This window comes from Engraulis encrasicolus, chromosome 8 (genome assembly GCF_034702125.1).
Source record: "Engraulis encrasicolus isolate BLACKSEA-1 chromosome 8, IST_EnEncr_1.0, whole genome shotgun sequence".
Lineage (NCBI taxonomy): Eukaryota > Metazoa > Chordata > Actinopteri > Clupeiformes > Engraulidae > Engraulis > Engraulis encrasicolus.
This window is the reverse complement of record NC_085864.1, coordinates 42,984,697-43,012,179: the sequence shown is the minus strand read 5'-3', so window position 1 is coordinate 43,012,179 and position 27,483 is coordinate 42,984,697. Positions and strand designations below refer to the sequence as shown.

Here is a 27,483-nt window from a genome sequence, read left to right as displayed (position 1 = left end):
AGTAGCCTGCATCCGGGTCAGAGAGTTGCAACAGTGAGACACCTCTGAAAACACTGGCCAGTGAAAGACTGTGTGGTCCGATTATCTTCTCTGTGCCTCAGTTTGATTGACGAGACCTTTGTGATGAAGTGTGTAGCGTTTTTGAAGTTGTTTATAGCGGGGAATCAGCAGAAAATAATAGGCCTATAATTGGCCCCGCCGTGATGCATTGGCTGCGTTTTTCGCCAAAAAGCTTAAAATTAGCTAACTCCATAACGGCGCGGCATTGCCCGGAATGGCTCATCATTAGATACATTATGTGGCATGGGAAAGCGATGGTGAAACTTTCATTTTACGCCGGAACTAACTTTTAAGGGTAAGGTCACCTCCTAGCAGACCTCAAAGAAGTGGGAGAATCTAAAGCTGGGCTTACACTGTGCGAATTTTGCCCCGATTTGGCACTCGCACGACTTTTTGAGAGTCGGGCCGATTTCTTGCTCAATCGCAGGTCAATCGTGAGTCTCTCATCGTGTAGTGTACATGGGGTAAGGACAAGCGATTTCGCCTCACGGGCGTGCAATCGCAGGGTCGCAAGAAAATCAAAACGGTTTGAAATTCTGGTCGTGGCTCGTGCGTAATTCGCACAGTTAAAGCAGTGCTACGACCCGATTTGACACTTCACATGTACAAATTAATAGGGCCGCGCGATTCGTTGTTGAGCGCGACCTCATCTCCACCTCAGGTGCGCATGTTCCCTCCTCTGCAGACCGGGGAAACATGCCTGTCGCGTCGTACGGTGGAAGCATTTCGCTCGCATCCGACTGTCGGCTCGTATAGTGTGAGGACGTGAGTCTTGAGTTGTGAAGTTTTAAACAGTGAAATTCCATCGTGCAGTGTGAGCAGAAGCTTAAGACCCACGAGTGAAAATATCGCACAGTGTATGCCCGGCTTAAAGAAGAAGTACAAGGTAAGCCGGAAGCAATGTCCTAGACAGTGGTGGGGAACCCATGTCTCGACGGCCATTTTATCCTGCCCCCGATGTAATTGTAATGTTATGTAGCATTACATGAAATATGCCATATTTTATAATGGAATCTTAGAAAATACATTTTCATACATACATACATTACACATACATCCAGGGGACCTAGAGAAGGTGGGCTATGTTTTAAAGGACGCTGCCTTCAATATAGGCCTAAAGTGCGGGGGGAAATCCTGGTTTGTGTTCATAGTACATCCCTTGGAGGACTTTTACGGCCCTCGGATGAATCAGCCCCCCATTCCAGAAGATAATGAAGGTAAATCCCATTGTGGAGTTCCTCCAACAAGAGAGTGCCAAGGAACAGAGACGGCATGAGGAGACATGAGAAAACAGATCAACTTCTGTTTTTATTTGAAAGGATGGTTGAGAAATTGTAACATTTCTTGTTTTGATATTTATGACTTTGTTTTTTGCACTTCTATGTTTGCACTTCCTTAGTTGATCTAATAATGTGAAAAGATTGAGTTCCACCCACCCACAATGGTGGAATAAAGTGCCTACTAATTTTTTTTTACGTAAAAACAAGAAAACCGCTTGGGTGCATTATTATTAGCACACACACAGACACACATACATGACAAACAGATTGCTGTTCAAAGGAATTGGCACATTTCTTATGATAATATTAAAAATCCATTATTTTTGTCAGTCCAAAGGCATGTAAACTACAAAATGTGTCTGGTCACAATATTATTTGGTCCACGTGAGGTGATGCGCAAAAGTTCTACTATGCGGCATTATCCATGATCCATGTCAGCGCATGACCGCATCCGTCTCCCGCGCTTCATTTCCGATTGTCTCCTGTTCTAACACTGGCCCGTCAGTGCAGTGAAGAAATCCCCAAACTCAACATGACAAAAGTAGGCAAAGTTTGCCTAGTAAACAGGTCAGGAATAATTGCGTTTGTTACCACACATGCAATGCGACAGAAAGGACGGACGGCTGGCTCTTCACTACGATTTAATAAACAATGATTTTTTTTTAAATTATTGCAAATTGTAAAATTTATTGTGTGCCATTGCAATGGCCTGCAGGGCTTCTATGTCCAGTGCCTTTCTTCTGGCGTCATTCCCAGCACCGGCGTGTTGCCCATGTGCAGTCAAAATCTTGCTGATGAGCGTGTCATCAGCAACATCTTTCAGATGCTCTGGGCCTGCATAATTTAGGATAGTTTTGCCCTTTCTTGTCTCCAAAAAGAAGGACATGCAGATCGGCGTGGCACCAAATTCCTTAGCTGATTTCCTGGACCAAGAAGTCATCTGTTGTAGCTGAGGATGATACTGTCATTCGTTGTGACTAGGAGAAAGCAGCGGAGCCAAAGGTGCTGTTTCCACGTAGCAGGATATTTTTTTTCTCCTGTTTAGGTGTAAACGCAACATGTGGATAAAAATAAATCCTCCATTGTAACAAATGCGTTTCAGCCCCCTAAACAGTATATTTTTTTCTCCTGCTTTTTATACCTGGATTTTAAATATCTGCTACGTGGAAACGGAAGGCCAACACCAATGCAAAACCAATGCAACCAGGAGAAAAAAATATCCACATATAAAAATATCCAGCTACGTGGAAACAGCACCAAAGTCCAATTCCTGTTGGACACCAGTTGAAATCCAGATGTTGGGTAGAGTATTTCATTTATTTCAGATGTTGACCCCTCAGTCCTGGCATCCGGAAGTAATTCTTATCCATTCCTTATCATGTTGTTTGGTCCCTTCTTTTTTATAACCTCACCCCATTGGGCCAGGTCAGGCCTCCTCCTGCGCTGAGCCTGGCTTCTTGGGCGGCATTTGGGCTTCCCTTCAGGTCCTTCTTCTCCTGCTCCAGAGAAAGTATCGCCGTTTTCCATGGTCTTTTTGGCTGAAGCTTGCGCCGCGACTTCTGCTGCACTCCTAATAAACAATGAAATCATTCCATGCGAGGCATGAATTTGGAGTGTGTCCAACGAATGTGACCATTGAAAAATAAAAACGGATCAGGCAATGCTTCGATCCTGTGTTGTTAACTTTGTTTGAAAATGATCAAGCAATCCTCAGAGTAAGAGGCGAAAATAAGATCAAAAATTTAAAAAATCCGGTATGGCAAAAAATGAATTTGAGAAAAAATAAAACGGATTTCATAGGGCCCTAAATCTGTCCCTGGTTGCATGCCCAGGCCTCTCATTTATTGCAAGGGTTTCCCGGGGAGGTTGAAGATCAAACACGTCCCGTGCAAAGTCATCGTCTGGCTCCAGCAGGTCACCATTCTCCATACAGACATTGTGGAGGAAGGATGCAATGACCTGGGGTGTACATGTGGACCTCATCTACAGAACCTTAAACAGGGTGCACCTCCACCTGATCTTCATCACCCCAAACGTCCTCTCGATGATGCTACGGCCCTGTGCATGGTGGTAACCCAGGTGGTGTTCACTCACGGAACTAGCTACTAGCCACAACTGGCTAACCCTAACCACGGGCCAGTGCAAAATGAATGGGTGTCAATGGAGTTTTCTACCATTATAATTTTTGTGATTTTTTATAATTTTTTGTCCTGAAATATTAATATTAAGTTCGAAGCTAGAAATAATAAGACCCCATTTGAGTAGTGTTTCGATTATTTTGCGCCACTAGATTATTATATACTGGGTCACAAAGCTCAATTTTTATGGGGCCAAACCAATAAACATTAGCGCGATGCTAGCGAGTACAGGTTGAAATCTTCTAACCTGCTGTAAAACTACACACCTGAACGATTTGTCAATACAGCCTATTGTTAAACAACAGTCATAGTGCTTACCAGGAATGTTTTGTTGATGATATTTGTGACTGGAAATCGCAGTAGCAATGTATTTAGCATGGGTTCCCCTTTCCATTCCATACATTTTCCCACATGAAGGACTGGCCTACGCTCGTTACTGCAGTATGCATGCAAAGCTAACTGGCTACAATGGGAACCAATGAGACTGAGCCTTCTCCCTGTTAGAGATTAATCAAAGAAACTCGACACAGAAGAACAATCTCTCTAGGGCAAATGCATTGGCCACGGTGTAGTACGGGGGCATTGCCTGAGGACACAAGTGGATGGAAAATGAACTCCCTTGCGCATGGTCATTGGTCAGTGGGTGCGGTGGATACAATTTTCGTACTCCGCAAAATCCGGAAAATGTGCCGAAAGAGGATATCCGGTTGTCAGTGTTCAGTTTGTGGCCAAATTAACTGCAGCTGTTGGTCAGCAGTAATTGCTGGGGGTAATTAAGGACAGCTGACAAACATTCACGCTGTCCTATGACCTGTTCCACACTCCGGCCCTTGCGGAAGTGTCATTGCATGCTTCCCTGATGCTTCCAATACTGACCGTAGAAGAATAACATTTTCGTAGTCCCCTCGCAATCATTTCGTACTACGCAGTTGTGACGTCAGCAAGCCCTCCCCTCTCTACTCTCCTTGGTGGTAATTGAAGCGGGCCTGTCAGTGTTGCCAGATTTTCTACGACAAATAAGCGACTGACGTCCTGAAAACAAGCCCAAAAGAAGCGACTGACGGGCGTAGTGAAAACAAGCCCAAAATAAGCAACCGAAGGGGTGGGTGGTCAGTCGCGTGCCTAGTCAGGGAAGACCTTGCTCTTTGTGGGGGTCTGCGTGGCAGCTAAAATCCCCTCAAGTGACCACAGAAAGTGGCAGTTAACAATGCTGTAGTAGGGTCACTTGTAAGGATGAGTGAGAAAAAACGAGTTGCCATTGAGAAACACATTCAAATGACTGGCAGAGCAGGAGAAAACAGCAAGCCCAACCCTGAAAAGAGCAAGCCCAAAAAAAACGCAACCCGCGACTTTACAAAATTCAAAGCGACTGCTCAAAAAAAGAAGCCCAATGTCGCTTATAATAAGCGGACTTGGCAACACTGGGGCCTGTATTGGGCCATTCACAGGATCCTTATACGGGGTCTTTTTTATTTTTATTTTACCTTTATTTTACCAGGGAAATAAAATCACATTGAAAATAAAATTCTCCTTTACAAGTGAGCCCTGGCCAACGCGGCAGCACACATTTACATTTACAGACAGGACACAGACAAAACAGAACAGATTAATATGGATGAAGAGATAAAATTACACAATAAAAAACATACAATAATAAACATAAAACAAAATTAAAAGGAGATTAAAAGCAGACAGATTTAAAAGTGTCATTAAGATAGGCTTTAAACTCAGCTACAGACATAAAAACAGCAAGCTTAAGAGATTTCTGAAGCTCATTCTAGTGAGTTGGGGCACAATGAATAAAATCAGTTTTACCAAATTCTGTTTTTATTATGGGGACATTTAAAACAATGTAGCTACTTGAGCGTAGGTTATATCATTGATTGCTAAAAGATAAAAGGCTCTGGCCAACTATGGCCTTGTATAGGGTGACCAGCTGTCCGGACTTCGGCCGGACAACCCCGCCCCTTAACTTTCTAACCTAGCGTCCTCGCGCGCACCCATTGCTTCGACTTGCCGAATCCCCGCCTCCGTGGAGAAAATTGTGAAGTTGGCATTCTAAACTGTAGGCAGAAATCAGGGAACAGCGCTGCCATCTTACCTCAGACAACTCAGCTGCCAAAAACAGTTTTACTTGTAAAACAATATTTTTTGGGGGAAGGATTTTCGCATTGCATTACCTCACTCCGATAAAGGAGTCATCACCACTAACTTAATATTGTATCAGACGGCAGGTTACGATAGACAAATCCTTCCGTTGTTGTCTGTGTAGGCTATTTCATTTTTTATTTTTTTTTAATGTATTTTGGGTAGTCGTGCATTCGTAGGCCTAATAGCCAACCATTAATTTGATTTACTTTATTCAAAGTTGGTCAGAAGTAGACTATTATCAGCGGTGTTTTAAGGGAGGCAAACCGCTTTTGTCAACCTTTTTTTCATGCAGACGCTGGATAACCAACAACACGAGCTCAAAATACAGACAGCGCCCGTGCAGAAAGACGTTTCTTTGCCCTGTTTGTAAAGTTGTGAGAACCCTCGTATCGTTGTAAAGGCATTTAGCGGACAAACTTAATTGCACTAGGCCAATGCGTTGCCAACAGTGCAGGAAAAAATAGGAAACAGACAGTAGGCAATAATATAGTTGCCTTATTTAACTTTCATACAGTCAGTTAATGAACTTCATATGGCTATTGCACGGAGATTTCCCCGACACAAGGCGACAGCAATACAGTTAATTCGCTGGGCGAGAGGTTATATCTGGAGTAACATGGCGGCCGCAGATATCGGAAACGCGACCGACTATCAAGGTCTAGTTTGCGTCGATGACGTTGCCTCGCAGCTCGAGGTCATAAGCAAAAGGCTGGGAGGAAAGGAAAGACAAAGAGAGGGACACACGGATGTCGTGAACAGGTCGTAAAAACGGACTGATGGCCACCCTAGCCTTGTATACAAATAAAAGCCAGTGTTTGTACCCTCTAATATCTAGTGATGGCCAGCCTACTAGGTCATACAGTATACAATGGTGTGTAGAATGCTTTCTTCTAGTTATGAATCTTAATGCAGAGTGATAAATAGAATCAAGCGATTGTAAAAGTGCCTTGGTGGTATTTCTATAAAAAATGTCCCTATAATCTAAAACAGGCAAATATGTAGCTTCTACCAACTTCCTTCTTGCAGACAATGAGAAACGAGCACTATTTCGGTAATAAAACCCCAACTTTAATTTTAGCTTTGACACCAGTTGCTTAACATGAAGCTTAAAAGACAAGTCATCCTCTAACACAAAGCCTAAGTACTTATAAGAGGAAACCAGATCAATGGAGCTGCCCTGCAAGGTGAGAAGAGGTGGAATAGTAGGGATATTCCTTCGGCTCCTTGCAAAGGTCATATATTTGGTTTTCTTGTCATTTAATACTAATTTCAAAAGGTAAAAGGCTGCGCTGGACTCTTTCAAATGCTTCTTGCAATTTTGAGATGCACCTTTCCATGGAAGGTGCAGAACAATATATTATAGTATCATCTGCATACAAGTGAATATCTGCATCTGATAGGTTAAGATTTTCCACTATCTAACACATAGGTAACATCATTTAAAACGTTCATAGTATCAGTGGCTGTACTATGGTTCTTTCTAAAGATGACACTGGTAGCCTCCATCTCCGAGGAGCATATAGCCTGGTGGAGGGTACCTTCCGGCTCGGTAGACACTGCTGTTCTTCTTGACCCGTCATGGACAGATCCCGGGTAGCCAACAAAGATGTCAAGGAATTCCCCCCTCGCATCGCATATGGCCTGCAGGTTGATAGAATAGAAGCCCTTGCAATTTAGGTAATCTATCCTATGCTGTGCAGGTGGCTTGATGCAGACGTGGCTCCCGTCTATCGCACCCACAATCTTGTTGAATCCAGGGGTCCCGGACACGTATGCAAGCCCTTGGCCAACTGCCTGCAGGTCACCAGCCTGTGGGAAGGAGATGGCTCAGTGAAGGTTGCGGCTTATATGATTTGCTACCCTATGCACTATTCGGTGTACCGTAGACTGAAGTGCGGTTCCTGCACTTGAGTATGGGTTTAGTGGAAAAGTCTGAAGTGGAGGACTATAGAGCAGAATTTTGGCCAACTGCAACACCAGGTTTTGGCAAGTCAAGTCAAGTCAAGTCAAGTTTATTGTCAATTTCTTTACATGCACTGGTCATACAAAGAATTTGAAATTGCGTTTCTTGCTCTCCCATGCAGACATAGACTAATCTAGGTAAGGACATAGACAGTATAGACATAGACAGTACTCATACATGGACATAGACAGTATGGACGTAGACATTGCTCATACAGACATTTAAAGTGCAAGACTGGACAACAGAAGACTTGTAGAGAACATACATTAAGAGGAGGTATTTTGTTGTTCTTTTTTCTAAAAGTCCTTTATAGCGTTCTGACATAGTAATAGTAGCATTTGAAGAAATAAATAATTAAAAAAAGGTTTTTTATTAAATACACCAGCAGCAGTATGTGTGTGTGTGTGTTTGTATGTGTTTTGTGTGCGTGTGTGCGTGTGTGTGTGTGTGTGTGTGTGTGTGTGTGTGTGTGTGTGTGTGTTTAGTGCAGGTAGAAAGTGCGGTGTGCGTCTGTGTGTGTGTACCTGTGTGTGTGTGTGTGTGTGTGTGTGTGTGTGTGTATGTGTGTGAGTATGAGTTGTGTGTCAGTGTGTGTATGTTTGGGTTTAGTGCAGAAAGTGCAGTGTGCTTGTGTGTGTGTGTGTGTGTGTGTGTGTGTGTGTGTGTGTGTGTGTGTGTGTGTGTGTGTGTGTGTGTGTGTGTGTGCATGTGTATGTTTTGAGTTAGTGCAGGTTGAAAGTTCAGTCACAGATGTAGTAGTGCAGGTGGAATGTTCAGTCGCAGATATGGTGGTGGGGATGAGGGGGGGGAGCGTTGTCAGTGGCCTGGCTGGCTAGAGGCTGACAGGGAGAGTGGGTTGAGTGTTCAGTATCTTGATTGCTTGATGCATCGTGCTGCTTGCAAGCCTGGTGGTACGGGAACGGAGGCGCCTGTACCTCTTTCCAGAGGGCAGGAGGCTGAACAGTTTGTGTGCAGGGTGGCTTGTGTCTTTGATGATCATCAGTGCTTTTCGGGTGAGGCGTGCGGTGTAAATGTCCTGCAGGGAGGGGAGTGGTACTCCAATGATCTTCTTCGCTGTGTTCACAACACGCTGGAGTGTCTTCCTGTTTTTCTCCGTGCAGCTTCCTCCCCACACTGTGATGCAGCTGGACACGACGCTCTCTATGGTTCCTCTGTAGAATGTTGTCATGATGGAGGGTGTAGCACTTGCCTTCTTTAATTTGCGCAAGAAGTAGAGACGCTGATGGGCCTTCTTCGCCAGTGATGTAGTGTTGGTGGTCCAAGAGAGGTCGTCGCTGATGTGCACTCCAAGGAACTTGGTGCTGCTCACTCTCTCCACAGCATCACCGTCGATGGTCAGTGGTGGCAGTTGTTTTTGGACCCTCTGAAAGTTGACAACAATCTCCTTGGTCTTGTTGACATTCAGCAGGAGGTTGTTGTCTTTGCACCATCTGGCCAGCAGGTCTACTTCTTCTCTGTAGTGGGTCTCATCGCCCTTAGTGATGAGGCCCACCAGTGTTGTATCATCCGCAAACTTCACTAGATGGTTAGTGCTGTGGGTCGTTGTGCAGTCATGTGTCAGCAGCGTGAACAGCAGGTTTTGGCAAGGTTATGTCTCGAAACATATGAGAGAATTATGTCCTTCCTCCACTTTGTGAACAATGACCACTACATTGGCAGGGGCCAGCCAGGGCATGACAGATTATTCAAAATTCGGCAAGTGGTAAATTTGATTGTCCCCCAGTATTCAAAAGTTTATGGTCCATCAAAACATCTGTCCCTTGACGAAATGACCATCGCATTCAAGGGCAGATCCATTCTAAAAATTTACAATCCGAACAAGCCTGACAAATACAGTATGGCTATAAGGTCTTCTTTGTCAGCAAGGCCAAGTCTGGTTACGTTCTTGAGTGGTCCATGTATACTGGACAAAGCAAGCCAGATGAAAGTGTACATGGTGACAACTCACCTAATTGTCCGTGACCTCATGACCACCTGCACAGGGAAAGGGCATGAGGTTTACATGGACAGCTACTATACGTCGCCTGCTATAGCTGAGGAGCTGGGAAGTAAGGACATCGGAGTCTGCGGCACTGTCAGCAGCAAAAGAAAGGGCATGCCCAAGGGCCTTAACGAAGGAGCATTTACCCTTGAAGAAGGGAGATGAGCCTGTCTTCATGCGGAAGGGGAAACCTTTGGCCTGTGCTTGGCATGACACCAAGCGGCTAACAATGTTTTCAACACTCCACAGCGCTGACGGCATTAGGAAGCGTATACAGACTAAGCACAGTGCCACTGGGTTTAAGGACATCTTTAGGCCTGTGTGTGTCGACGAGTACAATTCTTACATGGGGGTTGTCGACACCGCTGACCAAAAGATGAAAACATATCTCTTTCCACATATGTCAAAAAAGTGGTACATGAGGATCTTCACAGTGTTGCCAATTTAGCGACTTTGTCGCTAGATTTAGCGACTTTTGGCCACCTCTGGCGACAAAAAAAATCATCTAGCGACTTAGCGACTTTTCAGGCTCAATCTGGCCGAATCTAGCGACTATTTCGCTTGTCTTGTGAGAGGCAAATCAGTGTCCCTCCTCACGACACCACACAATGCATTTCCAGTGGCGGGTAGAGAGACAGACGTGACACATGATGCACGCACCACGGTGTGGCAACTTTTGTGATACGCACAGGAATTGTCATGCACGAACATCTGCTTGTATGAGACTACGGCAAGCGATATGGGACAAATATATGGCAGGAACCGAATGTCAACATAAACCAAGATTACACTATCTTCGATATGGTCACCAAATGTTTTGGGACTGTCATGTTATGCCTGCACTTTTTGGAATTAGATCAGAGTCTTGTTGTTACACAGGTATATTTGATTTACCTAAACTGTACCCTGTACTTAACTTTACTCGGTCTACCCTACAAGCATATGACAAATTTAAATGAGCACTAGCAGGCTGGCCGCACCGACCGCAGTGAATCTCGGGCACATGGCGACAAAAAACTCATCTAGCGCCTTTAGCGACTTTTTGGTGCATGTGGCGACTTTTTAATACGTGCATTTTCTGTGACAAATGAATAGTTTTTCCACATAATTCTGACTCTGCGCCGCCGTCAGAAGCGTTTCCCCACGGTTAAGCGGGGCTGCAGATAAGCTCTGATCTCCAAAAAGTAGCTAGCACCGCCCATTTGTACTGTGGACGAAGGCATGTGGGCACGTTTTCTGTAGATCAGCGCGCCGTGCGTGACATTGTTACGTCATACGTAACGTCATGACGTCATCTAGCGACTTCTAGCGACTTTTCAGCAAGCCCATAGCGACTTTGGCTGATTTTCTTTTGGCAACACTGGATCTTCAATGCCCTCCTCAGCATCTCCATGGTAAATGCGCACATCGTTTACACCCGCACCACTGCTGCTCCCCACAAGCTCCTGAAAGTGTTCATTCAGGATGTCATCACTGGCCTAATGGATGGCTACAGCAAGAAAGAGACCAACAAAGGTTGAAAGTCATCCTCACTGATAGACTTGCCAGGCAGACTCACAGAGCGCTACTTCATACACAGGGCAGATGATAAATCTGACTGTGTTGTGTGTTCTGATAGGACCCGCCCTAAAGGCCGCCGCCAGAGACATTTCCGGTGTAGGCAGTGTGGAGTGGGTCTTTGTGTAGTGCCCTGCTTTGAAAGGTACCACACCATCAAGGCTTACAAAGTGTCATCTCGATGAGTAGGAAGTCATTAGAAATAGGCCTACATGACTTGTTGTTCCCAGTCACTCATAAGTAATTACTTGTTGTTTTGCCATTTCCCCTGGGCATTTTTCTTACTGTACAATAGACTATATCCTTCTTATGTGTTTGTGTTATGATTTGAATGTCTTTGTCAGTGAAAAAAAAAAAAAAAACCTTAGAAAAAAATACTAACTCTGTCTGTCGTCTTGTCTCATCACCTCACTCATGAGGCGAGTGAGCTTTCAAACTAAACAGGTTATTTTTGTTTGTGTATCATACAAGTAATATAGGGCTATATTTGCTCCACATGGAATCTGAGTGCCTACATAATAAATTGAAAATCTCTTTTGCAAAAGAACAGCCAAAGCTACCAACATACATTCATGCACATAGCATAAATACATTCGGTTTGTTTCTGCCATTTATTGGTAATAATTATGAAATAATGATTATTATTTATTTACATAAATTTACACATTGGCCCTCATTTATCAAACTTCCGTAGAAACCATCGCAGAAATGAGCGCAGATCTCGTCGTACGACGAAGCTCACGTGAGATTTACTAAACATGTGTACCTCTCCAATCCCATCGTAAGAGCGAGCGTCTGTTGATAAATCCAGCGTTTGAAAACCATCGTAATTAGAATAATCACACCTTCTCTAAAACAGCGGGAAGGAGACCACACCCTTCAGTTTGCGACATGGAGAGACGCAAACCGGCTAAAACATCCACGTTTCTGGTTGATTGACAGTTTGAAATTAGGTTTTACGCGAGGTGGACAACAAAATAACACGTGGAAATAATCAACAGCAGTAGTCAACAGTGTTTCTCAATATAGTAAAACACAAAATGGCTGGTAGCTCAAACAAATCGCAGTATCTTCTTAAAGTATATTTGTTGGGTGCTCTTGGATGAAGGGGATCAGTTCAATTAAAAAAAGCGGAAAATCCAGGCAACTCCAGGTGAAAAAGAGGAAGTCCATTAAAAAGCCTTTATTGTCAAAGGGCTAAAACATGATTTAAAAAGCCAACATGTTTCGACCACACTGGTCTTCATCAGGGCTTGGTCATCAGGACAAGGAGTAAGGCCTCACCTGTAAGGTGACACAAGGGTCATGTGACCCCAGAGTAAACACCCACCACCCTTCCCAACTGGGGGTCATCAGAGGTGTTACAGGTCCATCTTATTAGTATTCAAAATACAGAGAAACTGGCTTGACTTAAAATTACTCTTTCACACTTTGTAAGGAAAAAACAACGCTGAAGAAGGCGAATGCTAAGCCAGTATTAAAGCTGTAAGAAACTGATCAAGGGAGTGCTGCTCTTTTACTGAGCATGAACTGTGCTGTTTGCTCGAACTTTCTCTACAAAAACAATGAAGAACGTCACAGTACAGTTGTGCTTACACTCAATTAAAAAAAACAAACACTTGTTTATATTAAATTAACCAACCCCTTAAGACACGGCATTATAAATCAGCTGTTACCAGAATGCCAATGACCAAGTCGTAATGTACTATTAAAGGTCCCGTGCACTGTCATAGTAGTAATACTATAGTAGTTAACTTTCAATGTCTTTTACAGCGTGCCTCAGGAGGTACGGCGTGTATTAAGGGGTTAACTGTGTGTAAACAGAACCGGCTTCACTGTGTCGTAGTCCTGTGTGTGTGTATGAAGACGTTCCTACCCTTGTGGGCAGCCTTCAGAGAGGAGCTGAAGTTGTTATTGCTGCAAAAGGTGGCCGGCATCATATTGAACGCTATGGGTTAGGAATGGGGTGGTACTAGGTTCATATGCGAGTCAAGGCAGGTGAGCAAAATAGTGTATTTGGTTTATAATAAAAGTAAACACTCACCTGTACCTGCAGTGAAGGCTTGGATTAAACGCCTGCATTGAATCGGAGGCAAAATGCCATCCAGATCGTCACTGGTAACCATCTTCATGTCGTCAATGCTGAGGACACCTATCTGTTTAGGCGAGCCATCAAGTTGTCAATGTCATCATTTGCCAGTAAAGGCATGGCTCTTGTTATTACATCCCTCACAACCTCCATTGTGGTAGACAGTGTATGCCCGGCTTTAGTCTGAGGTAAGATGGCAGCGCTGCTCCCTGATTTCTGCCTACGGTAGAGTGCCGACCAAAGAAACTCAACAGAAGAACAATCTCTCGAGGGGAAATGCATTGGCCACGGTGTAGTTGCCTGAGGACAAGAGTGGATGGAAAATTAACTCCCTTGCGCATGGTCATTGGTCAGTGGGTGCGATGGATACAATTTTCGCACTCCCTTGCACATGGTCAGTGGGGGCGACACCGTGATGGATAATTTGTGGCCAATTAACGGCAGCTGTTGGTCAGCAGTAATTGCTGGGGGTAATTAAGGACAGCTGACAGACATTCACGCTGTCCTATGACCTGTTCCACAGTGAATAACATTTCCGTACTCCCCTCGCCATCATTTCGTACTACGCTGATATGACGTGAGTAAGCCCTCTTGTCTCAAGCCTCTTTGGTGCCGACTTCACTGTTTCTCCACGGAGGCGGGGAATCGGTGAGTTGAAGCAATGGGTACGGCGCGAGGATGGTAGGTTAGATAGTGAAGGGGGGGTTGTCCAGCCGAAGTCCAGACAGGTGGTCACCCTACAGAGAACAGTGTGAAAATTCTCTGCAGGTAACCAAAGAAGTTGGTGGCATCTAATGAACTCTTTGCTGCATCCAAAATGTCTAGATTGAGGGTATGGGACAAGCACGTCACAAACAAAGCATGAGGGTTCATCTTTAGAAGCCTGGTATGGACTCCCTTGGACTTGCCTTCCATATTAGCCCCATTATCATAGTACTGTCCCCGACAGTCCTCAAAGGCAATGGTCAATGGTCAATGAGGATGAGGTTTGACAAGCTCTCTTCAGTAGATGATTCCACCTCAAGGAAGCCCATGAAATGTTCCTTTATGATGGGTGAGTCCTCTCCATCAACTATGCGTGTGATGACTGAGAGAGGGACTGCTCGTTTTTCCGACGTACCATTGGTCCGATGCGTCAATATTCCGAAAATGTCCTTATCCTACAGCACTTATAGCTCGTTCAAAAAGTCGGGAATCCCAAGAAAGCCGACCTAAAACCTCGGGAAAGTGGGAGTGAACATTTGGTGACGCAATGTCAGATCAATAATTATCGAGGTTGATCTCTGGCGGAAGTATACAACAATGAGTTCCCGAGCTAATGTTTTGTATGACGACACACACATCATCAACATGGCGCGCATGCATGGAACTAGCATGTAAACAGTATCATAAATGCTAAAATATCATCTTATAATCACTATCAACAACACCAGTTGATGTCATTCAATTGCAGAAGCACATATGTCAGTCATGCTGGTCTCTGACTGTTTAATTTAGCCAACTTGGTGGAGGTGAGAAAAAGGAAAGAGAACCAAAACAAAAGACGCATGAATCCTGATTGTTCCGGGATCAGTGGTGTTCATGCGCCAAAGTCCAGAACTCTGTTGTCACATGAGCAGTGTCGTCAGCTGTCTCGAGAGGTCCCGAGATCGTGAAGGCAACATTAGTCTTACAGACCTTTTACCCGATAAAATGAAACCCTTTGTCCCGACAGTCCAATGTTCCGACCAAACGCTGCTTTAGTTTAGATTACCTTTATCTCTGATATGCGCAGTGGTCATGCAGTTGTCTGTGACAGGTTAAGTTTAGGGAAAGTTTTGGTTAAGGCACAAAGTTAAAACTCAGAAGCATTGCAATACTGACAGGTTAGGCTTAGGACTGGTTTTGAGTAGGGCACAATTGTAAAACTCGGAAACATTGCAGTAATGACAGGTTAGGTATAGGGGTGGTTTTGGTAAGGGCATAGCTTGACCAAGCGCAATCTATGAGCTCGTGGCAGCCCATGCAGCAGGACCTGGAGAATTATGATGACCGACCCCAAACAGCCATCGGTCGGAACATTGAGCTGTCGGAGCAAAGGGTTTAATTTAATTATTTTGAGTTAATGGGCTGTAGGATCAATGGGAAACTTTCTGAATATTGACGCATCGGACCAAAGAGGCGTTGGAAAAATGACTTGCTACTGACAGAGTTGCTCCGTGTGGCTTAAAGGGACACTGTGTGAGATTTTTAGTTGTTTATTTCCAGAATTCATGCTGCCCATTCACTAATGTTACCTTTTTCATGAATACTTACCACCAGCATGAAATTCTAAGTATTCATTATGACTGGAAAAATTGCACTTTTCGTGCATGAAAAACCGCCATTTTGAATTTCCAAAAATAGCCATTTTTAGCTGCAAAAATGACTGTACTTGGACCATACTAGAAAATATTTGTTTATTACTTAGCAAACTTTCATGTTAAGATCAAATTTGGCAATAGGCAGCCCAGTTTCAATGAGCAGCATAGTTGCAGTACCTTTTTTGACCATTTCCTGCACAGTGTCCCTTTAAGTCAGGGGTACAGTCCAAAATTATAGAAACGTATTTGGCCCTTTTCACCTCACTGACCATTGTTAGAAGGATTTTCCCACCTATACAGTCAATTAGCTCATTTTGAGTATCGTTTCCAAGATAAGGGGTGCGCGTTTCTTTTCTCTGTACACTGGCAACATGCTGCTTCAGGACTGGATTGAATTTTGCGAGGAGCTTTACTTCTTTTAAGAAGTTGCCATTGTTTCTCTCATGGAGTAGATCAGAGGTTCCCCTGAGAGCAACGTTTCGTTCAGCCAGAGATTTAATTATTGCTACCAACCTTGTTAGAATGTCACGACCACTTCCTTCTTTCAGCCTTAAGAAGCGCCATTCTTTCTGCCTTGTCAATTGTCTGGCCCTTGCAGAGACGTCTCTCTAGTTCCCTCCATGCTCCCATGTGCCGGCCATGCTCTGGACTATTTATTTTATTTTTTTATTTGACCTTTATTTAACTAGGAAGGTCCCATTGAGGTAACAACCTCTTCTTCCAGGGAGTCCTGGCCAAGACGACATTAAGACAGAGGAGGCACATGCATATTATGACATAAAAACAAATTAAAAAAAAGCACACGGAAGGATATAAGACATATCAGACATAGGGGCAAACAAAATAGACACTGGACAAGACTAACAAGTAAGACCATCAAGGACTAAACAGTAAGAACTAACAAACAAAATCCGACATAAAAAAAACACACACACACAAAACCTCTGTAAAACTGAGTTTAAAAGCACACACACACACACAAAACCTCTGTAAAACTGAGTTTAAAAGCAGTGACACTCCTCTACTAAAGTTGTTTTTAAAAGATTTTTTAAAACGCTCTATAAGATGCCAAGCTTAAGGTGTTTTGTAGGTTATTCCAAACATGTGGGGCATATGAACTAAAAGAAGTCCTACCTAATTCAGTACGCACTGTAGGAATATTTAAGATAATTTTATTTCCTGACCTAGTGCCATAGGAACTGGTTTGGCGTGACACCAGACAGTTGATATATGATGGGAGTTTACCCACCAATGCCTTCACAATAAAAATGAGGAAATGGCTTTCCCTCCTATTCCCATGGCTCCTGAGGATGTCGCTGCAATTCTTCCAGTCATTAAGACCACTACTAGTTAGATGGTTGTCTTTGTTTGACAAGAACTTGCAGCAGAAACAGTAGAGGCTATCTTTTTTTTTTTGAGAGTACACAAGCCATATCCATACACCATTTTCTCGCAAACAGCTCTAGGTCATTTATAAATTGAAAATAAGCAAATTCAGCTGAGATTCTCACCTCAACTAAAGTCTTACACAAGCCAGCACCTCTTGACTTTTTCCTTATTGGACAATTTCCGTGAGAAGTAGTAATGATGACAACTTCTTTCATCCTTTCTTTTTGGAAACTGGAAGTCACCAATCACCTGGTACGGTTCTCTTTCCACCATCTCCGTCCTCACCGCATCAGACTAGGGTTGCCACATTTCAGTGGTAAAAAAAACCCAGGACACATTGATGCGTGAGCATGAATCGTTAATGATATGTGTTATTTCAATGGGGTAATATGAAGCCGTGCATTATAAAAAACCGGGACAGTCCAGGAATTTACCCGGACAGACCATAAAAACCAGGACACTCCAGGAAAAACCTGGACGTGTGGCAACACTACATCAGACATTGCCAGTGGGCTACTTGGGATGAGCGTCGGCGGGCAAAAACGGGGAAAATTGGCCATTTGGCGGTTTTTTTAAGCTGTTTAGGGCCCATAGAAGTCAATGTAATTTGTTGACTTTGGGCGGAATTTAGCGCATTTTGGCGGTTTTTGAGAACCTTTAGGGCGGGATTTGGTCAGACACATCTGGCAACACTGGACACTGCTGGCCAGTCTCCAGGATCTATGGGTGCTGTGCTGCTGATGGTGGTCCCCCTGGAACTTGTAGACTCCTTGTCTGTATGCTGCCTTCTTTGACCTGGTCAGCGTTGTCGTCCTCCACCTTGTCATGCAGCGCCGGGACCCTCTTCTGTATTGTCATGTAGCGTGACTGGAGATCTAATGCCTTTGAACCAGGAATCAGTTCTTTTCAATCTGACAGCATTTCCCAGAGTTCAGCGGCCTCTGGATCAAGCCCTGTTTTGCAGCCTACGGTACTTAATTGGTTTTGGAGGAATGATCTCTTCTGCTTGAGTAATGGCTGAATCCGTAGTTTTGTCCTGTTTGAAGAATACCTCCTCGACATAGGAGGTTCAGAAGGTTTTTTGAGTGGCCCTTTTCCCTTCTATTCCAAGAACCGATTTTCACATTCTTCTGTTCTTTTATCGATTTTGTTTGCGGCGGCATCGTCATTTGACTCTTGTCAACGCGGCAGAGTACTCATAGCCTGCATCGATGACTTTTGTAAATTCAGACCTGAAGAGGCTCCAATCTCTCAAGACCTCAGTTGGCTCCAACAGTCCTGGCTTTAGGATTAGCTTTGCCATCTTGGCATCTTATTTTTTTATATTTTATTACGAATGCAAGAACTAGTTGCAATACATAAACACACACTCGAACAGACACACTTCACACTTCCACACATCAATCCACTGCAACAAGCAAGCAGAGAAGCAAATAAGCATACACACAGCCTCAACAAAACCAAGGACTGTATGCAGTCCCAAGTTATCGCCAGTGACCAGTGTTGCCAATTTAGCGTCTTTGTCGCGAGTTTTGGCCACCTCTGGCGACAAAAAAAATCATCTAGTAGGCCGTAGGGTGACAGCCCTTTTCGTTCAGCCTCGCTCCACAGCTTCCGAACAGCAGGTCCCTTAGATGATGAAACGACCAAAGCTATGTTCAACTTACCGTGAAATGTCCGCTTCATGTAATCGTGCACGTAATTAAAACGGTGACATTTTAGTAAGAAATCTTACCCTCTGTAGGGAATGACGATTTTTACGTCACTGGACACCATGTGACCGTTTTAAACCAATCACGTAGCCGATTTACGGGGAAAAAGTGGCAAGCCGTCTGAAAAACTGAAAATAATGACAAGCCGTCTGTCTGACCTACCTATAAGAATCTCCCAAAATACCCTTTTGAAGAGGGTATATAATAACAATTATCAAAAATAATACTCGTGCCTACATTTCTGGATTGGGACAAAGTCTAAATAAATAATAAATAGTGCTTTATTTACTGAACAAAGCACAATTATGCTATTGACATTTCATACTGTGGATTTGAGCAATTAATGGAAACAATTGCAATAAGTAGGCTATAGATAACCCAGGCTATTGATAACCCTCTAAGTGATTGTAACTCCAAACAGTGCTTTGTTTATAGCACCAACAACTATTGTGCAAGTGGATGATAAGGTTACCTTTTCATGTTCACATATAATAACAATTATCAAAAATAATACTCATGCATATATCTCTGGATTGGGATAAGTTCTAAATAAATCATAAACAGTGCTTTATTTACAGCACAAGGCACAATTTTGCAATTGACATTTCATACTGTGGTTTTGAGCAATTAATGGAAACAATTACAATAAGTAGGCTATAGATAACCCAGGCTATTGATAACCCTCTAAGTGATTGTAACAGTGCTTTGTTTATAGCACCAACAACTATTATGCAAGTGGATGATAAGGTTACCTTTTCATATTCACATTAATAAATGGAAATAATCTAATGATCAATGATAAGGACCATTCAGGTATTCATGTATTCATTTATTCACTAATAACTATACAACAAATAAAAAAATCAAAACAAGTGGCATACACATGAACCGGCATTTTCATGAACTGTGTGAAAGCATCCAGGTACACATCTTTTGTGCATGCCACAGCAAATGACTTCAGTGAGATTGAAGTTTACTGCAGTTGGGGGCCATGGGCATGACATGCCAGGACTGTGACTAAGCAGCCTCTTCAAAAGCAAAGCTGCTGTGTAAAGTGTCCGTGTCTCCTCTGCTGTGGTTGGTTGCTTTGACTTCCTCCTTTCCGTGTCGCTGTCTGTCTGGCTCATTTCGCTGGACTGAGTCGTCTCCGCACCTGATGGTAACAAGTCCAAGACTGCATTCGTCGACAAGTTCTCAGCAAAAACCAGTTCAGATGTGTTGCGTTTGGCGGGGGTGTGGAACACTAGCTGAGGAAAATCACGACTGAGCCTCTTCTTCAATATATCCTGTCTGTAAACACAAATCAACAAAAAAAGAGGCATATCAGTACAAGCATAGTGGGGCTTCATGTTGTCGCTGATATGCAATAGCCACCCTCACACATTAACTCGGAGTGAATAAATAATATTGGTGGAGTTTACTTGCTATGCAACAGATATAATACCAAGTATTCCAAAGGGAAGCACATACTGTAACGAACATCACACTATCAAGAATACTGCCATCCTCCTTATTTCAAAATATTACAAGTACAGTATGTGCAGATGACAAGCAGAGTGTTAGAGAATAATTTCAGTCAATTTCAACATGCAGTTGTAATGCTCACACTACCCTGGACGTGTCAGTACTAGAGATTTTTTGTTCTTCTTCTTCAGCCTTTTCCGAGATTCTGGTCATTGTAATGAGGGCAGCGCTTTGTTTACATTTCAAAAAACATTTTTATTTATTCCCAAAAACATCCAAAAGGTTATACAACATCAGCCGACAACTAGCAAACAGCGACACCCTTTAAATATTTGGAGTAGGCCTATGTTGTAAACAACGTAAACAAACGCTGCCCCCATTAGAATAGCTCATATCTCTGAAAGGGCTGAGCCGAAAAACGTGCCATCACCGGGTACTGACAAGTCAAGGGTATGAGCAATACAACAGCATATTGAAATTGACTGAAGTGGTCCTTTAAGTCACATGCGTGAACTTTCCCTTGGATTTGACAAATTCGTAATACACTGACTTGCAATTACCTGTAGGTTGAAGCATCAACACCTTCACTTGACTGCACAAGGGCAATAAAGGCCTTCCTCGGTTGGCTCATCCTCAGCACCTCTTGGTTGATCAGTAGCCTTTAGCGGATTACCCTCTCGCAGAATAACTTGTAGCTCAGATCAAATGTTGGCCCAATCCTTACAAAAATATAGAAGAAGATGTGTGTTGTGAGAGCTTTCTTTGTGAGATCCATGTTGTGAGAACAAACTGTCTCAATCATAGGACACACATTGTACTGTGTTTCTATATAAAATTAAGATTGACTTACTGTTCTTTCTCTGCTCTGACAGGCTCACTCAAAAACCTTGTGTACTCTCTGTAGCAACTTCTGTGGTACTGCACCTCCAGAGCCACACAGTCTCTGTCCTTGATGTGAATGAGGATGCTCTTGGCTTCCTTTACTTCAGCTGCTTCCTGCAACTTGCCTTGTACAAAAGAAAAGAAAAAAGAATGAATAAATAGACAGGCAAACAATTAGACATTTTTCCTGGTGGAGTGGTATTGTAAAAAAAAAATGGCGATGGGTGTTGCACTCCCCAAAAAAGCATTCCGTAGCCTCTTACTGCAGTGCAGATGGGGTTGCCAGCGGGCCTATTCACTATTTGCTGAAAACTACATCATAACAACATTGCTATGACAGTGCAGAGTAACAGATTAAGACATACATATTAAAATTTTGGTGACAGTAAGGTTATAACATAGGTGCTGCGCTAAGGGGTTAAGCACACAGATGTACAGCACAGCCAGGACACACCTCTTGAGCCTGGTCACTGAGGCTGCCCAGGGACAGAAGCGGAAAAATCCCAAGTGTACAAGTGAGAGAGGGGGGCAGTGGGGGGTGGGGGAATGGCACGGGGGATGGGATGGCAGAAGCAGTGTCTTAACCAGACAGGCCATCAGGCTGAGGAGCCACATTTCTGAACAGATATTCAGTGTCATATCAACATCAGGCATGCTTTGACATCCATATAAACATACCCTATCCTATTTAAGACAAAGTGTGATTCATTTAAACATCTAAAACCTAAAACACTGGGGGTAGGCATGGGGATGTTTTGCAGGCTATTGAAATGTAATTTCACACCCACACACATAACACATTATGCCAATTCACACGTGCATTCATATTAGAATTAGACAAAAAAAACAATGATTGTGCAGCAGTGTGGGCTAGATAGTCAGTCAACTTCTACTAACATCTGTGTGTGTGTGTGTGGTTTGGGGGATGGGATGCATTCGCATAGACTGTGTGGTGGGGGTGAGAGTAGTCTTACCTGCGGTTAAAGTCTGTGTTTTCGTTCTTTTTGACGTCTGCCACTCGCGACGATAAATTTGCTGTCTTTCTTGCAAATCATGCAGACAGCAGGAAGAACGGGGCCAGAGCTCGTGATGGCCAAGCTTGATCTGGATCGCAGTTTCCTGGTCGGAGTGGTGGTCACAGCCGATAAAGCGGAGGTAGCCTGGCTAGTTCGGGGGTCTTGTTGGCCATCTCCCCTCTCTGCCTCTCGCAAGACACGCCGTGTGACTCGTTCAATTTCCCGCTTGTCAATAAACCTCCGGTAGCATGTGGGATGGAAAGCCGCATCCTCGGGAATTTCGTCAAACTCCAACTCAATACATTGCTTAAAATGTTCTGCTACGTCTCTGCACTCACCCTTCAATTCTAGCCGCTGCCGAAAATTTCGATATGTATTCCACCGTATGTTGGTGAACTTCTGTGTTTCTTCATGCTTGACCGAAGACATATGCATGTAACACAACTTGCGTTTCGAATATGTCTTTTTTGTACATTTTCGGTCGAGATTTCGTCTTCCTCGGGTACTACTAGATGATCGACCAGCTACTACAGCCATGCTACTTCCGTTTACTCCTCATCTCAGCTGACATAGCAGTTAGCTGATTCGTTCCTTCTGATGACGCTTCAACCGTGGCACCTCTCGAGGCGAAAAGTATTATTACGCCGGCCGAATATCTACATACGCCTCGGAGACAGTAGTTCGTCATTACACGTTGCGAATTTGAACAGCCTTGCAGTGCGGACTATTCCGAACAGAGGTTTTAAATCCTCTATATAAGTCTTTCTTTTTTATGAACTGAATGTCTGTTTGTTCGGAGGCTGTGGAGCGAAGTTAGGTTTCTGAAGCACTTTTCGAGGGTCACCTTCCGGCCTATAGCGACTTAGCGGCTTTTCAGGCTCAATCTGGCCGAATCTAGCGACTATTTCGCTTGTCTTGTGAGAGGCAAATGAGTCTCCCTCCCCACAACACCACAGAATACATTTTGAGTGGCGGGTAGAGACAGGCGTGACACATGATGCACTACGGTGTGGCAGCTTTTGTGATATGCACATGTACAAGCAGTATGAGGCTACGGCAAGCGATATGGGACAAAGATATGGCAGGAACATAAACCGAGATTGCACAATCTTCGATATGGTCACCAAATGTTTCTTGTTACACAGGTATATTTGATTTACCTCAACTGTACCCTGTACTTAACTTTACTCAGTCTACCCTACAAGCAGATACAGGGGGCATGAGTATCCTGTGCGTATCACAAAAGCGGGGTCAGCCCAATGTTCCCACGGCCCATTGGTCCCACAGCCCATTGGTCCCACATTGCTAAGACTTTTGCGTTTTTTCAAAATTAGGCCCAATGGTCCCACAGCCCATTGGTCCCACATCACTAAGATTTTTTAATTTAATTTTAGGTCCGTTGGTCCCACAGTCCATTGGTCCCACATCACAAACAGTTCAATGGGCTGTGGGACCAAGGGACCCACTAGTTTGACGCCCTCTCGGTAGTTCACATGGTAATCAAACATTTCAAACAAGCGATTTAAGGTTAAGGTTAAGGACAAAGACATTGTTCCATAGAAAATAATATAGGGTATAACTAGTAAAATATGTCACAAAGGCATACCAGAAACCTACTAATTATGCCGGAATAAACCGAGCAATGCATAAAAGGACAGGATCGGTCATGCTACCGTGCATTACACCAAACCTGTCCTGCAAATCTGCATAAAACTGTCTATATTAATGTATCCATTTCAATTCTCTGTTACCCTATGCATGCACATAGTTCATACAGTAACCTAACTGATGTGAGGTAAAACAATACATTTTCAAACATTAATAGGCCACGTGCTAGTCCTTTTGCATGAAGTTACTTACCTTAGCTTATGAGCCCACTCTCGCCGCTTTCTTTCATCTGTAGGAAAGCGGTAAAAACTACACGTCTTCCTTGAAGAATCGTGGGAACAACCCGGTGCAAAACACCATACCATCTTGCTTGTTGATGCAATATGTACAATGCGACGATTCAGATAGCTATTTACAAAATTCAAGTACTGAGATTTATATACCAATCGAAATTGTGAAATATAAGAAAAATATGTACAATATAGGAACACTTAAGAAACGTGAAAGACGATAAAAAAAATCTTGGTAACGTGAAAGACGATAAATATTTTGCTAAACGTGAAAGACTATAAAGACTTTTGGTAAAACTGAAAGACGAGCTCTTGCTAAACGCTGGAAGGATGCTATCAAAAAGCGGATGAGAGGACGATCGAGAGCTCGAGCCCGAATTTATACTTTCCTTTGGTTGCCATGGGTACAACCCTCCGCACGTACATGACGTTAGATACAGGCGCCGCTTCTGTAGTCGCCAAAAGTTTCCGGGTTTAGCATATGGACGCAACATCGTATTTATGTCGAAGTTTGACACAAAATGATCAACCATGTCATACCTACAGCCTATTTTTAACACCCTCGACAGCTTGCGGGGGTTCGCTAAGCGCGTGCTTGCACTCAGAGCTTATTTGAAACTGGCCCCTATTCATTCCTAATGGGAGGCCGGAAGCCGATACGAACCAGGATGTCCTTAAATGCTAACATGAAAGACTACAGTCTACTACATGCTTCCGCGTTACTGAAGAGCTCTATAGGCTCAAGAATAGCATTCATGCCATACTTTTTAATGTCCTGACTGTGGAATAGTGCCACAAGGTGAATATTTAAGAGCACAGAATTAACCTTCGGAGTAAAGTTTCTGAGAATAAAGTAGATGCTACCAACTCTATGAATACTATGTTTAGAACCAAGCGCATTTGCTGTCTCAAATTCGTCAAAAAAAAAGCTGAATTTGGAGTGCATTTTCATGTTTGGAGAAGAGGGGATGACTTTTATAATAGCTGCCATCACAAAAGTCTTGGTAGAGCCCATTTTTGTCAGCAGGCTGGGCAAAATGGCTGCATATGTCGTTGTTGGAAACGATGAACTTCAAAGTTTCCAGTATGGGAACATATACAAATTTGTCGGTTACTGGAACCTGATTATAAGTTCCAGATGATCTATTTTGTCTTGAATCAAACCGTACACCCAAAGCAATCTCAACGGGTTCCACCACACCCAGTTTTTCAGTGTAATATTTCTTCCACTTGGTCTCGGTGTTGAAATTCACTACAGGATTTTTGAGGCCCTCAAAATAATTGTTCACTCTGCCTTTTAAGACATCATTGTCAGGAGGAAGTAATTTTAGGATATCATCTCTGACTCTCTATTATGGATTTTTGATACGTCTTTTTGGATAAAATAATGTGCAAAAACTCATTTTGCGAAAAAAAAAAAAAAAATTGCAAAAAAAAATCTCGTGATATAATGCAGAAATGGATTCCCTGACCATGAAAACATATGAGTAGACACCAAAAATGCATCTGTACTCCTTTCACAACAGGTGATATGACACATTGTAGTGTATGGGACTGGAGGCAAGAAATATATTTTCCTCACCATGAATGACCAAACTGAGGACAAAGGGCAACCAACAGCTTTTCAGAAATGCCATACAACAACCAAAAATCTATGCCGGGTCAATTTTGACCCGAACACCACAGATGTAACTTTTTTTTTTTTGACCTTTAAAATTTACTAAGATGATAATATATACAGTATATATATTTCTGTTGAAATGGTTGTGACTGAGGATTAGATGAAGCCTCATTCCAGGACAATAAAGGAAAGTGTGGGTTTTTTACACTTGAACTTGAAAACGGGTCAAAAATGACCCGAACACAACAGAAGGATTAACACTTTTTAGGACACTCTAAATATGTCTAGGTCTACAGCCGAACAAACGAAGACAGTCTGACTCTGACCTAAAAATTACATTTGTATGTTGGTTAATTTCGTCTTTCACTTACCATTCAAGTGATTGTGGTGAGCCTGGGGTGAGCCGCATCGATTGGTTGTCTCACATATGAGCCTTTTCGTAGGCCTTTGAATTAAACACAGAGACCTCACTGAAGCAGCTCAAATGAAAGGTATTTGTTTAAGTAGTGATTATTTAAAAAAAAAAAAAAAAAACAATTACCGTATCCTCCTTCGGCTGCTGGCCTCCTCCGACTCCGACTCCAGGTCAGCCGTAAGGGTATGGCATCCAGATTCCAAGGACCGGTCAAGGATGTCCTTGGCCTTTGCATCGGTGGCTGAAAAATCTCTGGTGATTGGTGAGTATAACAAAAGTTATTCAATATCATACTAGTAAAAATACAAAAAATAGTAAATATACTATTAAGAAATATACAAAGTTATTAAAAAAAAACTAACCTGTCCTCGCACCTATCCAAAAAACTAACAAATGTAAGCTAAAAACCTACACAAAAGTAAAAAATGTATGCTAAAAAAATAAACTACCCTACACCAACCTACCTACAAAAAAGGAAAATATATATTTTTTGAAAATATTCGCTACACTTAAATCTCTCTCTCTCTCTCTCTCGCACCACAAACTGTCACCCACGAAGTAAACTGGAACTCGGCATCCGTATATAAACAATGTCGCACAAGCTTAAGAATCATATGGGTCAAGGGGGCACAAGATGTGGATGGCGCAGCAACTGGACAGGACACTGATGGTTATGTATACATTAATAGGGGCTGCCAATGGAGGTGGACCTACGATTTTGGTTTGGTGTAGATAGGTCTGTGAGGTCAATCAATGGAGGCTGCAATCTTTGTTTATATGGTATGCCCCCTGGTGTTATTAGGATAGCCTTGCAAGAGGTGGACTCAGCTGAGTCCTAGGACAACTTTCTAACACAAAACACATACGGCTTGTATTCTTACTTGTGCCGCAGATGTCCCAGGGCCATAAGAAATTGGTGACCTTCATCACCTCCTCTATAGAAGGCAGGTTGCAGCCCCTCTCCCTTATTGCCTCCATTTTTGATGTTAATAGGGCGGTGTCCTTCCTGATGCGCTGTCTAGCATGGTTTCGTGCCTTGTTGCTGTCTAATAGTAAGATATCAGTATTGTATTTCAGTTATGTTGTCTACAAAAACTAAATCAAAATTTTCAGGTACTATATCGATGAAAAGGGTGTGCTGACCGTGAATTCGGTAGAGGTGGTTCTGCTGTCTCTTTATGCCGATATAGAGGCTCTCAATGTGCTTCCTTTCATCCCCTTTATCCAACTCTGAATATATAAAAATGAAGGAAATTAAGGAAATACGAGGTCCAGTAAATGTTACAAAGAAATCTGTATTATGATTATATTACCATCAGGCAGATGCTGCACCTCTGCCATCCATTTGGTAATGTCGTCTGGAGATAGATTTAGACATTGGATGTCCTCCTCCAGGGTCCTCGCCTCCATCTCCAAGCGTGCCACCGTCTAAAGTGAAATCATTGGATGTCATGCCAAACAGCAGGTAATGTTTACGATTGAGACAAAATATAGAAAAGACTCT

General features: G+C 43.1%; 1 protein-coding gene across 1 annotated transcript; it reads right to left on the bottom strand.

Annotated features, from left to right (window-relative positions):
* Positions 1 to 19,002: 19,002 nt before the first annotated feature.
* On the bottom strand, positions 19,003 to 26,957 carry LOC134453888 (uncharacterized). The gene is made up of 4 exons (XM_063204637.1): positions 26,901 to 26,957; positions 22,004 to 22,193; positions 20,998 to 21,154; positions 19,003 to 19,973 (listed from the first exon to the last, which is right to left on the bottom strand). The coding sequence occupies exons 1-4, from the start codon at positions 26,955 to 26,957 to the stop codon at positions 19,547 to 19,549; spliced, it is 831 nt and encodes a 276-aa protein (XP_063060707.1). The 3' UTR covers positions 19,003 to 19,546.
* Between the last annotated feature and the right edge of the window lie 526 nt (positions 26,958 to 27,483).

Excerpts from the sequence above, each read along its gene's own strand:
- LOC134453888 (XM_063204637.1), bottom strand. The coding sequence starts at position 26,957 with ATGGAGGCAATAAGGGAGAGGGGCTGCAACCTGCCTTCTATAGAGGAG. Across the intron at positions 21,155-22,003 it reads AACACAGACTTTAACCGCAG|GCAAGTTGCAGGAAGCAGCT; the intron begins GTAAGACTACTC and ends CTTTTGTACAAG. Across the intron at positions 19,974-20,997 it reads GTCAGAGCAGAGAAAGAACA|ACAGGATATATTGAAGAAGA; the intron begins GTAAGTCAATCT and ends TTGTGTTTACAG.